The sequence below is a fragment of the Dasypus novemcinctus genome, chromosome 5, assembly GCF_030445035.2.
Source record: "Dasypus novemcinctus isolate mDasNov1 chromosome 5, mDasNov1.1.hap2, whole genome shotgun sequence".
In the NCBI taxonomy this organism is placed as follows: domain Eukaryota; kingdom Metazoa; phylum Chordata; class Mammalia; order Cingulata; family Dasypodidae; genus Dasypus; species Dasypus novemcinctus.
The window spans coordinates 113,287,658-113,303,539 of record NC_080677.1 but is presented as its reverse complement, the minus strand read 5'-3'; the positions used below and the strand labels follow the sequence as shown (position 1 = coordinate 113,303,539).

General features: G+C 40.1%; 1 protein-coding gene across 1 annotated transcript in view; it reads left to right on the top strand.

Moving 5' to 3' along the window:
• The first annotated feature begins 231 nt into the window (after positions 1-231).
• Positions 232-15,882, top strand: part of SLC35B4 (solute carrier family 35 member B4) — a 40,345-nt gene continuing 24,694 nt past the window's right edge. The window contains exons 1-2 of the mRNA XM_004465766.4: positions 232-604; positions 7,859-7,972. Of these exons, the coding sequence (XP_004465823.1) occupies positions 528-604; positions 7,859-7,972 (191 nt within the window). The 5' untranslated portion in view covers positions 232-527. The remainder of the gene's footprint in view (positions 605-7,858; positions 7,973-15,882) is intronic.

The window sequence follows — 15,882 nt, the reverse complement described above, 5'->3', positions numbered from 1 at the left end:
TTGTTTCAGATGTTAGAACACCTCGGACTAACAATCAAAGATCTGTAGCTCCAGGGCCTCCAGCTGTCAGTTTGGACAGTGATGGATGAGTCCATTTCTGAACGCCTGGAGGTTTTGCAGAAGCCAGCACTGATGGTATTGGAACTTCACTTCCCAGCGGCCAGCGCCGGCGCAAGGCATGCCGGGGACCTCTCCCTTTTCTCTCCTCCCGGGTAGTTCCCGGGCAGAGGCGGGATACACGTCACAGCCTGACGTGAGGCGCGCGGCATCCTGGGGTGTGTAGTTTGGCCCGGACTTGGACGTCCCCTCGGATGAATGGGGCCGGGACTGATAGCGAACTACAGCTCCTCGGCTGGCAGGGTTGGTGTCTTGGGGGAAGCAGAGAACGCGGCGGTCCCCGGGGAGAGCAGCTACCGGGCTCGGCGGCGATGTTCTGTGCCGCGGCGGAGGGCGAAGCCCAGCTTCCTAGGGTAGCAGTATAAGCGAGTGCTTCCTCCGCGCTCTCTCCCCCTTTCCTTGCACCAGCCATGCGCCCGGCTTTCGCGGTGGGCCTGGTTTTCGCAGGCTGCTGCAGTAACGTGATCTTCTTAGAGCTCCTAGTCCGGTGAGTGACCCACCTCGGGCCGCACGCAGGCTCCCGGGGCTGGACTGAGGAAGCCAGAGAAGAGGCGTCCCCACCCCGAGGCACGTGGGCATCCGGTGGGGCGGCCTGCGACCCTGCGGAGTCTAGTACTCCTGCGCACCGTCCGCGCTCTCTCCTAACACAGTCAAAGCGCATCCATGTGAGGGGAACGCTCAAGGTGTTGGCGTCGTCACCCTTTTTTCTCACACCGGGGGACTGAAGCCTTGAGAGGTTTTCACGTCACTGGCCCAAGGTCAGCAGGGAGCTTCCCTGCTGTTAATGCCATATATTTGTCAGGACCAAATTTGTTTTACTTAGAAAGCGATGTGATCTTTCTGTATACTCTGCCAAGAAAGTTTCATTTGTATTAGAGTGCCCTGCGAAGCATTTGTTTTTTTGTGGATTTTTTTTTTTGTCCTTCGAGGTGATTTTGAATACTTTGCCCAAACCTGTCATTGATGTAGTTGAGCAGATTTCTTATTTCTGTAGAAGGTCGGGCCAGGTGACCCGAGAGAGCATTTCCAGCTTTAAGATATTATAGTCTTCAGCTTGGGAGGCATGCCTTTTGAGGTGTAGCTTTATAAATTGAGAATGGCTCTGTCTCTTTCTCAAAAGGAAACTAGGTTGGCTTTTTTTGAGGGCGCATACTAATAGTGTTGAATGTGAATGTGCAGAGTTAGGTGGATAGAAGCTGTTACAGAAATTACAGAAAAGACAACCGGTAGCGTGAAAAAGGACCAGGACTAAAAGCTCAAAATTATGAATTTCAATCTTTGACCTCTGTCACTCACTGGCTGTGTGGCCCTCAAGTTATTTAGTCTTTCTGGGTCTCTGTTTCCCTGCTGTAAAAATAATACCTATGGTGCCATCTGGCTCTGTGTTTCTAATCAGTACATTATTCCACTGATCACCAGAGCAATCCTGTGCAGAAGATAGGACAAGTATTATAATTTCTATTTTACTGAAAGTGAAACAGGCCTAACGAAATTAAGTGGACTTTCAAGACATATTACTTGTAAGTGGCAGAGCCAGAACTGGCATCCAAGATGTCTAAACTCCTAGTCCAATATGTTTTTCAACCTTCCTATTATTTTTGAACTTGAGCAGCCTGTGGATTTTGGTCACCCAATTTTTCATGTGATGTCTCCTAGAAATGTATTTTCATGATACCATTGAGTAAGTCATTTTGAAGTAATCATTTTACTTAAGGTAAACTCTTTGTGGGTTAGTTTTTACTATTAGCTGGAAATTTTGCTATGCAGAAAGCATCGATAAAGATCTGTCATTTGTCATTCATGCCTGTTGTTAGGGGTATGAAAATGGAAAAAAAAATGTATCTGGCTATAAGTATGGTGTCCCTCAAAAGAAGAAAACCTTGGACATTGATTTAAAAACATAAAAAACTGTAAGGAAGTGGATGTGAACCAGGCCATTGAGCACCTGCTTCCCACATGGGAGGTCCCCGGTTCCATCCCCAGTGAGTCCTAAAAACAAACAAACAAAACAAAAAAAACAACTCAGGGTTGCTGATGTGGCCCAGTGGTTGACTGCCGGCTTCCCACAGAAGAGGTCTTGGGTTCAATCCCTGGCTTGGTACCTCAAAAAAACAAAACAAAACAATATCATCAGGCAAGCTATGAAAATGAAGGTCAGAGAATAGTAATATAAGAATTGTATTGAATATGGAATTAATTTAAATTAAATCTTGCCAAAGACTGTATGGTGTCAGAATATTCTGACAAGTTGTGAGCCCTTGGGTAAATTCCAGACGCCCTGAGTTTGGTCTCTCAAATGTAAAAAGTGGGGTGATGGCTATACCAGCCTCACAGTGTTTTGAAGGATTAAATGAGATGCGGGTGTGTAAAGCCTGAAGCGCAGTGGTAGTCTGCGTCCCCTTATTTCTAGTAACTTTTGATGTAACTTTTGTTACATCACAGGTATATCTCTTTTATGAAATGTTCCTGAAAAGTTGTGGATAAATCTAATTTTACAAAATGTTTATGTGCCTTCTAGGAACTTCTATTTAGAGAATAATTTGTAAATAAATCCTAACCTCCTTATTTAACTTTTTTGTAAATCTGGGTTTTTGCTTACAGTATTGGGTTTTTATAAAAATGGGGAAGGAGTAAGTTTATTATGATGATGAATGATACACTGGATTGAATAGCAACCTTTTCCTGGTTTGCTTAGGCAAGTCATAACTTCTTGTGTTACAAATCAATAAAATAAGAGTTGGCTGGACTAGATAGTGGAAAAAGTTTTTCCTAGATATGGCCATCTTGGACTTGTGAATTTGTCTTAGGACATCACAGTGGAAAGCTCATACATTTTTATGAAACAGGAACTGTTCTTTTTGTATGGCTTCCTCAGAAACGTTAGGTGCCCTAATAAATTGTATGTAGAACACTAAATATAAATGGAAATGCTGAAGTGACTTGCAAAAAAGAAGAGAATATTTTTAATCACTTTCCCCAAATTGGAAAACAAATTTGTTTTTCATGCCGATTTTCATACGTAGAGTTGGGACATATAATAAAATAGGAAGCCCAGTGCAGTGAACAGAGCAGACTATGCTGCAGTGCATGAGGGCCTTGATTCCCCTACCTGCAGGAACATATAGTCTACCTTAAAAACAAGATACACACCCACATCAGCTAACTAAGCAGTGGATTGTGTGTCTTAACGCCAGGAAAACAACCTGAAGCATTTTATTTTTCCCATTTTATTTTGCAGTTAAGCGCCTAATGCTGAGTTATAAAAAGGTTTCCTAAATCTAAACTAAAACATACAAAATGCGTAGACTATCTGCCTCTTTATTACTGTTATGTATTTATTACTGTATATGATTTATTACTGTTACACATTCTGTGTTTGGCTCCCTCCTCCAATTATCTATCTGCTTTTTAAAAAAATATAAAATCTGAATTCTTGCCAAAGAGAATTCAAAATAAGAGAAACTGCTTCCAGTTAGTGATTATAGTTCCTGAGGAATAACAAGAGATTTAGGGAAAAGGATCTAAGGTTTTACTCTGAAGCTTTAAAATGAATTATTCACATTGTGTGCTTGAAAAGAAATAATTCTATTGGTAGCTGTGCAACAATATGTTCCTAAAAGGTTGTGTAAGTTGAATTTTAAAAAATGGAATCATACATTAAGGAAACTTAAAATCTGAGAAAGTGGCCACAGAGTAGATTAGGGTTACCCGGGGCTGGGGTGTTGGAGGAATGGAAGTGACTGCCAATGGGTGTTGCATTTCTTTTGGGGTTTTCAAAATGTCCTAATATTAGTGATGAATGGTTTCACAGTTTTGCAAGTATACAAAAAAACCCTGAATTATAAAATATAATGATGAGGATAACAACAATAGGGGGTCTGCAGACAACATTTATTTGCCACATGACCCTGTTAGTTTTATCTAATTCATGAGAGCCCTCTAGTGTATTTAGTAATGAAATGGGCATAACAATACCTATCCCCATAAATAGAGATAAAATAAAAGTATTGTGATGCTTTAAAAAAATTCCTATGGAGAATACACCTGTAAAAGTGAAACATTTTTTTAAAAAATCAATTATATAATAAATTACATAAAACCTTACGTTCTAGATCATGTTTGCTCATTGTGACATCCCCACATTCATTAACTTTGTTGAGTGAATACCAGACACTGCCCAGAGAGTAGCGGTACAAAAGCAAATAGAACATGGTTTACTTAAGGAGTTCATAGTCTGATCCTGGAGATGAGCCAAAAAGCAATCGCAGTGTCTTCAGTACTACGGTGGAAGCTTGTGCTGCAGGGACCTGGCAGGACAGTGCACTGAACTGCTTGGGAGAGAGCTGACGGAGAGATGACCAAGGAGACTTGTTAGCTGAACCATCCTTCCTGCGGCCCTGATTTATTACTGTTACACGTTCTGTGTTTGGCTCCTCTCCTTGAGAGTAGGGATCAGGTCGCATTTGATTTGGGAACTCCCTTGGCACTTAATTTTATACATAATAGGTTCTCCATGATTATTCTGGCATTGAATTTGCCTAAACTTTTGGTAAAGAGAAGGTAGAAGGGAAGGCAGGAAGCTTGACGAGCTTCTTTTGGAGTAAATTTTGTAGTTTGCACTTTACATGTATTTTCTCATTGAATCTTCATTACAACATTAAAATATATCACTTCCGTTTCATAGATGAGGAAAATTGGTAAAATGTCTTCAAAAGGGTTACTGAACTTAGATTGAAAATCTTTCAATATATAAGATCCTAAAAATACTGGTAATCCTGTGGTTCTCTTTACCTTTTTCCCTCTGTGGCAGGCACTGTTATATGCTTTTCAGGGACTGGCTCGTTTATTCTACAATAAACCAATGTGATGGGTACTGTTAGTTTCCTGAGCTGCTCAAACAAATACCAGTGCAATAGTTTGGCTTAAACAGTGGGAATTTATTTGCTTACAGTTTTGAGGCTAAAAGAAAGTCCAAATCAAGGCACCATCAAGGTGATGCTTTCTCCCCAAAGGTACGGTCTTCTGAAGCTGACTGCAGGTGATCCTGGGGTCTTTAGCTGTCACATGGCAAGGCATATGGCTGCATCTCTTGGTCTTGCCCTTCTCTTCTTGGTTCAGGTTCCTGCCTCCTGTGGCTTTCCTTCTCTCTCTGTCTGAATTTCATTCTGTTTCTAAAGGACTCCAGTCATAGGATTAAGACCTGTCCTGAGTGAGTTGGGCCACACCTTAACTCATCAAAAGGCCCTGCTTACAATGGACTCACAAGCAAAGGAATGGATTACTTTTTTTTAAATTAAAATTTTATTGAAGTATATCATTCATACATGAACATACATAAACAATAAGTGTATAGTAAAAGTTGTTAACTTACAAAACAAACACGCACCTCATCATACATGTCTGCCAAACATCACCCCACCACCAACACCTTGCATTGTCATGAAACATTTGTTACAAACAATGAAAGAGCATCATCAAAATATTACTACTAACTATAGCCCGTATCTTATATTTGGTGTATTTTCCTCCAACCCACCCAATTATTAACACCCTGTATTAGGTTATACATTTGTTATTGTTCATGAGAGAACGTTCTCATATTTGTCCTATTAATCACAGTCCATCTTCCACTACTGGATTCTTGTTATACAGCCCTATGTTTTGTATAATCCAGAATGGATTAAAATTAAGAATATGTTTTCTGGGGTACATACAGCTTCAGGCCACCATAGGCACTAATGCTATTTCCATTTTAAAGATGAGAAAACTACTTCGATTAATTAATTTACACTGTCAGATGGAGCTGCATCTTGCGTGTCAGTCTATACTTTGAACCACTGTGGAGCACACTGGTTCTCAGAACCCTTCGTCAACACCTAAGAACTACCTATGCTTCTTACATACACACACAGGCTCTCCCCTACCCCACCCCACCCAGGTCTGTCTCCAGACCTAGGCTAAGCATTCTTAACTCTGGCTACCCATTTCGGATTCCAAGACCCTATACCAGGCCAATTAAATTAGAATTGTGAGGGTGAGGCTTCTCAGGCATGTGGATTTTTTAAAGAAGATGATTCTGATGCCTAGCCAGCATTGAAGAGCACTGCTTTAGTAACTATCTAGAGTTAAAGTTCCTTTTCCCCTCACTCATATTTAGGCTAATGGTTTTAATTAGCTCCTTGAATGAGGTAAATGTCTTACATGACCATTCTTGGGTTCCTGCAACTTTGAGCCTTGTCCCTTGAACATAATAAGAGCTCAAAGAGAAATTGTTTAATTTAGTATAAAGTAGTAGTTTTCAAGAAACTCTTCCTAGGCAGTAGAGTTTAAAGATAGTAACAGTTTTGCTTCAGATGACAGGCATAGCTCTATATAAGACTGACTTATGCCTGACATTATCTATGTTTATGCCTGATGGGTTTATTGAAAAATCTGTGTTTCTTGACATTAATATTTTAATAATCATACCACCAATAGAGAATGGAGCTGATTTTTATGGTGGTGATGGTGGTTGTTTGTTTGTTTGTTTGTTTCTTTGGTTTTTGAGGTACTGGGGCCAGGGATTGAACCTGGGACCTTGTATGTGGGAAGATGGCCCTCAACTGCTGAGCCACATCGGCTCCCAGGATCTGATTTTAATAAATAGCGTCATACTAATATATAATAGTACAGTTAAAGCCCTCTAATCACTAACTTCAGGTAAACATCTTCGATCATGATGAAAATACAGACAATGAAGGCTGGTATATATTTCCAATTTGGCATATTTAGCAAGATAGACAACTAACTGCTCACTTTGTACTTCTTCCAATGACTGAGCAGACCCCAGTGAAGAGCAATAAAGAAAACCATAAGCATTTTAAGTACCTCATTTTCAGAGTGCCTCAAGAAAGACTGTCAGAAGGAATTTTTCTACCTTATAAATTGGTTCCTAGCAGTCACTGTGGAAGATTCTCCCAACTCTTCCATAGATTGCTGAGGAGGCTCAACTTAATTCCACAAACATTTGTTTAAATGAGTGCCTACTATATTCAAAACACTGTGTGAAGTATTGTAGAGAATATTAGAGTATGTATGTTTCTTAATCTTTTTTTCATTATCATCCTTTCTAGACATGCTTTTCCTAATTGCCCCATCTACAGATATGCTTCATATACTTATTTATGGTATATTTAGTTGAACTTTATACTTGTATAGAGAGTAAGAATATTTTTACACATCCCCCCAACCCCACTCCCACATCATTAACTTCCTCCTTTGGGGACAATATCTAAAGTCCCTATCATCAAGGACAGGGCATTCCTTCGTTTTACAGCCCTCTCAGTGGTTCCTGGTTAGGGAGATACAGCAACATTCTTTTTCCCTTAAGTGGACTAGGATCCTGACTAAAAGTCCCTTGGGTAAGTGAGGATCCCAGTAGGAACTACTGCAGTAGTTTCCTGCAGTATTCCAGGAAAGTTGTATCACAGTTTTAGGACTGAGTGCATTAGAGTGATTCTCATGCATGGCTTGGTAAACCCTGGGAAGAGTAAAATAAGAAAGCTTGCCGTTCAGGGTTTTTCTCAGTGAAGCATCATGCTAAATGTCTGTGATACATGGAATATGAAAACACAGGTAAAGACAGTGGGTAATAAAAACCTGTCCTCCCTATTATTCTGGAACTATGAATATAACACGCCTTATTAATGCCCTTTATCTCTTTTTGTGCCTTTCCCCCCCTTTATTGTTACCTACTATACAGGAAACACCCAGGATGTGGGAACATTGTGACATTTGCACAATTTTTATTTATTGCTGTGGAAGGCTTCCTCTTTGAAACTGATTTGGGAAGGAGGCGGCCAGCTATCCCAATAAGGTAAGGCACAGTGAAGTCTCTTTAAAAATTTTTTTCTAGAAGTTAAGAGTTTTTCTGGTACCTCTGTAAAAGGAGTGAGACATCCTTTTATAAGATTTGTATCAAAGATATCAATAGAGTAATAATTTATTTTCTCAATTTACTATGTTATGAAACTCCGGAGCATCTATTTTTAGGGTGCATTTCCTGCTGCAACCCTCAGAATAACTATGAGGGAGACAACAATGTGTATATATATAGTCTAGGTCCCTTAAAAGGCTAGTGTGGCCACACATAGCTTTTAAATGGTTAGGTATGCTATCCTCTGTGTTGGTGAAGTTGCCAGATGTGCTAAGAGTGGTATTACTGTTCCTTTTTAAAGATGAATGGCAAGCTAAGGCAAGATCGTTGATTTGAGACCTGAGGCTATCAGTCCACATTTGTATAGCTATATTCATCGAGCCAAATAGGAAACAGGGCAGTTCTTATAATTAATAATGTACTGAAAACTCTGCATTTTTGCTGAGAGACCTGAGATAAGAGTTTCATCCATGCAATTTTAAGTGCTTAGTAGTAAGTTGTTGTTACTTAACCCCCTTGAGGGTGATTTTCTGGGATGAATGTATTCATGTACTAAAGCTAAGACTAATCACTTATTGGTGTTTTTATACAGTATTCCTGAGTTGCCTGCTCTGGGAAATATGGCAGAATTTTGTTATTAATATTGTACTTTTAAATTTTCCAATGTGATGCTAAATATTCCAAACGCTTTTTTTTTCACTTTAGTATCTGCATAAAACTTTCTGTTCCTAAAGGCTAGCATAGCACAGGAGGAGCCCCACATTTTTTTGACTCCTCTGACCCTTTCCCTCCTCCTTCCCACTTTCTCTTCTCATTCCCATTGCCTCCAGCTTAGTACAGGAACTTATTCACTCTTGCCATAACTTTTATAATAGTGTCTGTCCTTGCTGGCTGAGCTCCCTGTCTCCTTCCTCTTCATCCTTCCATTGCAATTTCCTGTGGTTTTATCATGTTGACCTCCCTCTCACAAGCACTCAGTGGTTAACATTATGTTAGACTGAAATCCAAATTCCCAAACCTGCCCTTTGATCTCGCCCTAATGACTGTACTCCCATGTGTATCCTATTTGTGGTGGCTATTTTATTTTCTATGTGTAAAGCTGTAATAAAATCATGCTTATGCTCTTTATCCCCATAAGTGATTTCTAGGCAGTGCTGTGTAGCAATGTGAAATAAATTGGAATCAATTATCCTGAAAGACCTTGATGAACTCCCTTTATCTCCACATGACATCTTTTCAGGACAAGATGAGAAAATTTGGCAAGAAATATTGTGAAGTTGCCACCAATGTTATATTATTTAGAAGCTGTGAAGAAACTTCTGCTAGGAATTTTGTATGTATATACAACTACATCCTATACTCCATCAAACTTTCTGGACTGTGTTAATTTAGGTCTGGCTTAGCTCTATTAGAATATATGGCTTAGCACCTAACCAACAATGAAGAATAGGTCAGGGAAGGTAACCTGGGTCTTAGTGCTGTCATATTCTTCAGATGTGCAAAAGTAGGAAGAGTTTAGGAATCTGCCAAAGTCACCATTTGCTAAGGAGGATGGAACTACTGGCATATAGGAAAAACAATTTCATGATTAAAATGTTAAAGCAGGAAGTGTATGTGGCTCAAGAAGTTGAGTACCTGCCTCCCACATGTGAGGTCCCGGGTTCAGTTCCCAGTGCTTCCTAAAGAAGACAAAACAATGATCAGACAACAAGCAAAAACAACAAGCATACAATGTGCAAAAACAAATGAGCAGGGAATGGATGTGGCTCAAGCAGTTGAGTGCCCACCTTCCACATGGGAGGTACCAGGTTTGTTTGCCAGTGCCTCCTAAAGAAAAAGCAGACAACGAGCAAAAACATTGAGCATACAGACAAGAGAGCCACTTGGGAGTGGGAGAGAGGCCTTAGTCTTCAAGAAAAAAATAGTGAAGGCTGCATTTGCTAATGATTATCATCAAATATGGTAGGGACTATTCTTAGAAACTTTGTTTCCCCATTTTTTTTTCCACACCCTTTTTCAATGAAACATCTCTGGGGGACTAGTGTTTGGGAAACATTATTCCAGGTTTTCTAAAATCTGTGCAAGTCAGGTGATCAATCCAGATCATCAGGTAGCTTCAGGCCTGGCCTGTCTCATTCTCCCTCCTTCCCCTCAGCCACATCCCTCCTTCCCCCATATTCCTGAATTTCTTTGTGATGTTTTGCTTGTACACTATGTGGAACACTTTCACTTGGAAAAGTCTAAGAAGTCTGTTAGTCGGTTTACTGAGAGGGTGCTGTTGAGGACACTGGCATGACATTGTGCAGAAATGTCTGCGAACACACATGGAAGACATTTCTTTCCTGTCACAGTGAAAGAAGTAGTTGTATTTCTTAATAGCTGAATATATGTAATGATTTAAATAGTCATGCATCTCTTTTTGCCTTGGAGCTAGAAAGCATGGAACAATATTTTTGACTCACCATAGCAAATATGTAGAAACTTATAGCAAAATTTAAACTTCTAAATTTATTTCTCTTATTTACCTTTGTCCTGCATTCTTTAGTCATTTATTTTAAATATACTTTTCCTCTTACTGATTTATTAGTTTGAATCCTGTGAAATTGCTGATATTTGACCCTTTTTGACTTAAAAAAAATGGCAATTTTTGTATAGTTTAACATAATGTTTATGAAAGACAGCTTAAGTATTTTCTCAATGAATATAGGGACATACTAATATAAAATTATTTAATTCATTTATTTGTTCATAAATTGCTCATTTGTATTTATCCCTTTATCCTTCTAAGCTATTAGGGTTCCTGGAGTTTTGTTGTTATTGCTGTTAGTTTTTATTATTATTTTAAGACCTATAAACACTCAAAAACAGACCTGAATTTTAAATGCAAACCTCCACAAGTCAAGTGATATCCTCATTAATTTGGATGCCACTGATTCATAATGTGGAATAATTTTAACAGTTGCTGTACTGGGAGTAACCCTTGGCTTGGCAAATCTTTTCTTTATAAATAGTGAAAAAAAAAATTATTTTTATTTTTTAAAGAAATTTTAGGTTATGTAACTGTTACATAAAAAATATAAGAGATTCTCATATGCTCTATTCCCTCTCTCCCCCCACACTTTCCCACATCAGCAACATCCCTCATTAGTGTGGTATAAATACATTTGTTACAATTGATGAACACATATTATGACAAAATATACAACTCTAATGTCCCGAAAATGCCCCCATATTACACCTATTCTTACCTCTCCCATCCCTAGAACCTCTGGTAGCCTCTGCCTTTATGTCAGTGATAAAGGGTTCGTCTAGGGAATAGGACTTAGCCCAGTGGTTAGGGCGTCTAACTACCACATGGGAGGTCTGCAGTTCAAACCCCGGGCCTCCTTGACCCGTGTGGAGCTGGCCCATGCACAGTGCTGATGCGCGTAAGGAGTGCCCTGCCATGCAGGGGTGTCCCCCACGTAGGGGAGCCCCACACGCAAGGAGTGCACCCCGTAAGGAGAGCCGCCCACCGCGAAAGAAAGTGCAGCCTGCTCAGGAATGGTGCCACACACGGAGAGCTGACACAACAAGATGATGCAACAAAAAGAAACACAGATTCCCGTGCTGCTGACGACAACACAAGCGGACAAATAATAACATGCAGCAAATGGACACAGAGAACAGACAACTGGGGGCGGAAGGGAAGAGAGAAATAAAAATAAATCTTTAAAAAAAAGTTCTTCTATTGCTAGAATAATAAATCTATAGTAGAAAAATAGTAAGTCTACTTTAGTCCATTGTTCATTCCCTAATCTTGAGGCTTTTGGGGTAGTGATGCCCACTGTGCTTCTAATAGAGAGGGAGCTTAGATCCCATGGGCCACATGTATGGAACTATCTTGTTTGCATTTACAGACACTCTGTGTTCCTTAGGAAGGGCTTTGTCCATCATCATCTCCTTTAGTTGTCCTGGGTGAGTCCAATGAACTAGAGAGTAGGTGTTGTAGCTGCTGAAATTCAGGCTCAACTAGCGTGTGGATGGATCAAAGATTTAAATCTCTGGGATATATATTTATCAAGTATAAGGCTAATTAAAGGTTCAAGTAAAGGGGCAGAAGAGCCAGGTGTAGAGAACATATAAATAAGTCTAACTTTTTTACACTAAGGAGCATAAATTCCAAAGTAAGGCCCACTGACAGGGTGCCAAATTCCTGAGCTTATAGTTTCTGGATGTTTCTAGAACCCTCAAGAGCCCCACTATTTGAGGCACTGTTTTCTGTGGCAGTCAATGAGATCCTGCTGAGACTTGCATAAATATAACCGCTGGAATGACCTCCTGACTCATTTTAAAGTCTCCTAGCCATAAAAGCTCATTTGTATTTACTGTTTCCCCCTTTTGGTCAAGGTCTTTTCCCAGATGCGTTGCTAGTTGGTGCTTGGTAATAATCCCTTGGTGCCAACAAGGTTCATCCCCAGGAGTCATGTCCACACCAGTGATGAGGGAGGGGGGTGTTGATGGAGGTATTGTGTTTTTATGCTGAGTTTGGCTTAGAGAGAAACCACATTTGCCGAACAAGGAGACTTTCAGGAAGGAACTCTTAGGCAATATATAATACTAGGCTAAGTTTCATTTTCACAAGGAAAGGTTCACAAGTATAATCATTAATATCAAGGGCCTGGAGTAATGATCTGTCTTCCTTCACTAGGCACTGCCCTTGCACACGGGGGGCTTCTTGCTGTCTTATTAGAGAATGTAGCAGAACTCCCCAGGATGGGAATTCAATATTCATTCGGTTATTCTGTGGATCTCCACCCACCGAGACAACCCATGAACACTTGAACGTATTCATATGCCTTAGAGGCATGGCCCAGGTGAACCCCTTCCTATGCATCCCTCCATCACTGACACCCTGCACCAGTGATATTCCCCTGCCACTGCTGTGACCCTTCTGTGATCCAAAACTTCTCCAAAAATGAAGCCAACAAAATAACCAAATAAAATATTCTTAACATCCTGTAATCTTGTAATAGAGGAACATCGTTGTATTTGTATTATTAACCACAGTATTCACCCATCACTGAAATCACTGTTGTGCAGTCCCTAGGTTATCCTCTAGCTTTCTTTCAATTGACAATAATCTTAAGACTACCCCTTTTAGCCACAAACACATTTAGAAACAGCAGTGTTACCTATATTCACTGTAATGTGTTACCATCAAATCTATCCATTTCCATACATTTATAATCAACCTTCTTAAACATTCTACATATATTCATTATCAGTGCCCCATTCTCAACCCACATTCTATCTCCTAGTAACTTATAGTTTATAGCTTAACTCCATGAGGTGACTCATCTTAATTGAGTTCATGTTAGTGAGACCATTCAATATTTGCTCTTTTGTGTCTGGCTTCCTTCACTCAACGTAATGTCCTCAAGGTTCATCCATGTTGTCATGTCATCCCAATTTCATTTCTTCTTACAGCGAATAGTATTCCATCATATGTATATACATTTTGTTTATCCATTTATCAGTTCATGGACACTTGGGTTGTTTCCAGCTTTTGGCAATTGTGAATAATGGCACTATGAACATCCATGCAAATATCTGTTTGTGTCCTTGTTTTCAATTCTTCTGAATATATAATCCTAGTAGCAGGATTGTTAGATCATGCAGTGGTTCTGTATTTATGTTCCTGAGCAACTACCAAACTCTCTTCCACAGAGGCTGCACTATTTTGCATTTCCACCAATAGTGAACGAGTGTTTCTATTTCTCCACATCCTCTCCAGCACTTGCAGTTTCGTTGTTTTTTTTAAAATGTCTATTCTGTAAGGTGTGAAATAAAATCTCATTGTAGTTTGATCGGCATTTCCCTAATAGCTAGTGATGTTGAGCATCTTCTCATATGCTTTTTGGCCATTTGTATTTCCTCTTTGGAAAAATATCTACTCAAGACTTTTGTCCATTTTTAATTGGGTTCCTTGTCTTTTTATTGTTGTATGATCTCTTTATATAGCATGAAAATCAAACCCTTATTGGATATGTGGCTACCAAATTTCTCTCCCATTGAGTAGCCTGCCTTTTTACCTTAACAAAGTCATTTGAAGCACAAACTGATTTGGAGGAGGTCCCACGTACCTGATTTTCTTTCTTTGCTTTGGGTGTAAGGTTTAAGAAACCACCACCTACCACAAGATGTGGAAGATGTTTCCCTACATTTTCTTCTAGGAATTTTATGTTCTACCTTTTTTTTTTTTTTTTAATGTATTTTTTATTTATTTTTAAAAGATACATAGGTCACACAAAATGTTACTTTAAAAAATATAGGAGGTTCCCATATGCCCCACTCCCCCATACTCCCCACCTATCCCACCTCAACAACTTTTTTCATTAATGTGGTACATTATTGCATTTGATGAATACGTTTTGGAGCACTGCTGCACAGCATGGATTATAGTTTACATTGTAGTTTACACTCTTTCCCAGTTCATTCAGTGGGTTATGGCAGGATATATAATGTCCTGTATCTGTTTCTGCAGTATCGTTCAGGACAACTCCAAATCCCGAAAATGCCCCCATATTACACCTCCTCTTCCCTCTCCTTGCCTTCAGTAACTCCCGTGGCCACTGTTTCCACACCAATGATATAATTTCTTCCATTGCTAGAGTCACAATAATTCTATAATAGAATATCAGAAAGTCCACCCTAGTCCATATTTTATTCCTCCATCCTGAGGACCGTGGCATGGTGATGCCCACTCCACCTCTCTATTAAGAGAGGGCTTTGATCCCACATGGCTGGTGGATTGGACTCTTTGATCCCACATGGATGGTGGATGGGAGTCTTGTGCCCACCGCTGTAATCTCTCTTAGTGTTCCTTAGTGTGATGGTTGTCCATCCTCAGCTGTCTGTCAGCTGACCTGGGTAAGTTCAACAAACTGGATAGTAGGTACTGCAACACCACTGAGGCTAAGGGCCCAGCTGGCACATGGACAGCCCAGAGATGCAAGTCTCTTGGGCATACATCAACCTCAGCACCAACCACAAGTTCAATAAAAGGGACAGAAGAGGCATGTGTGGAGAAGTCACATCTGAGTCCAACTCCATCACACTCAGGAACACAAATTCCAAAGTAGGGCCCACTGGCAAGGCACCTAACTCCAAAGCCATCTGCCATGACCATAGGACGTGGGTATCTCTGTAGCCCTCAGGAGCACCACTACCCGGGGTTGTATCTACTTTGGCTGTCTATGAGATCCTGCTGAGATGTGCTTAAGTGCAGCCCCTCTGATGAATTCCCAACTCATTTTGAAGTCTCTTAGCCATATAAACTCATTTGTCTTTACCATTTCTCCCTTTTACTCAAGGTCTTTTTCCAGTTGCATCACCAGCAAGTGCTTGGTAGTAATCCCTCAGTGCCAGGGAGGCTCTTCCCTGGGAGTCATATCCCATGGTGGGGAGAAGGTAATGCATTTATATGCTGAGTTTGGCTTAGAGAGTGGCCACATTTGAGCAACATGGAGGCTCTCAGGAGGTAACTCTTAGGCACCCTGCAGCACTAGGCCAAGTTAAAATGTCAAGTGCAACAGGTCTAGCTTTTATATTTAGGTTCTTGAACAATTTTAAGTTATTTTTTTGTATATGGTGTGAGATAGGGTCCTATTTCTTTTTTAGAAATGGATATCCAGTTCTCCCAGCACCATTGGTTTAATAGACTGTTTTTGTCCCAGCTGGGTGGATTTGACAGCCTTGTCAAAAATCACTTGACCATAGTTGTAAGGTCTATTTCTGAACTCTCAAATTCAATTCCAATGGTCAGTTTCTTTATCTTTATGCCAAAACCATGCTGTTTTTACCACTGT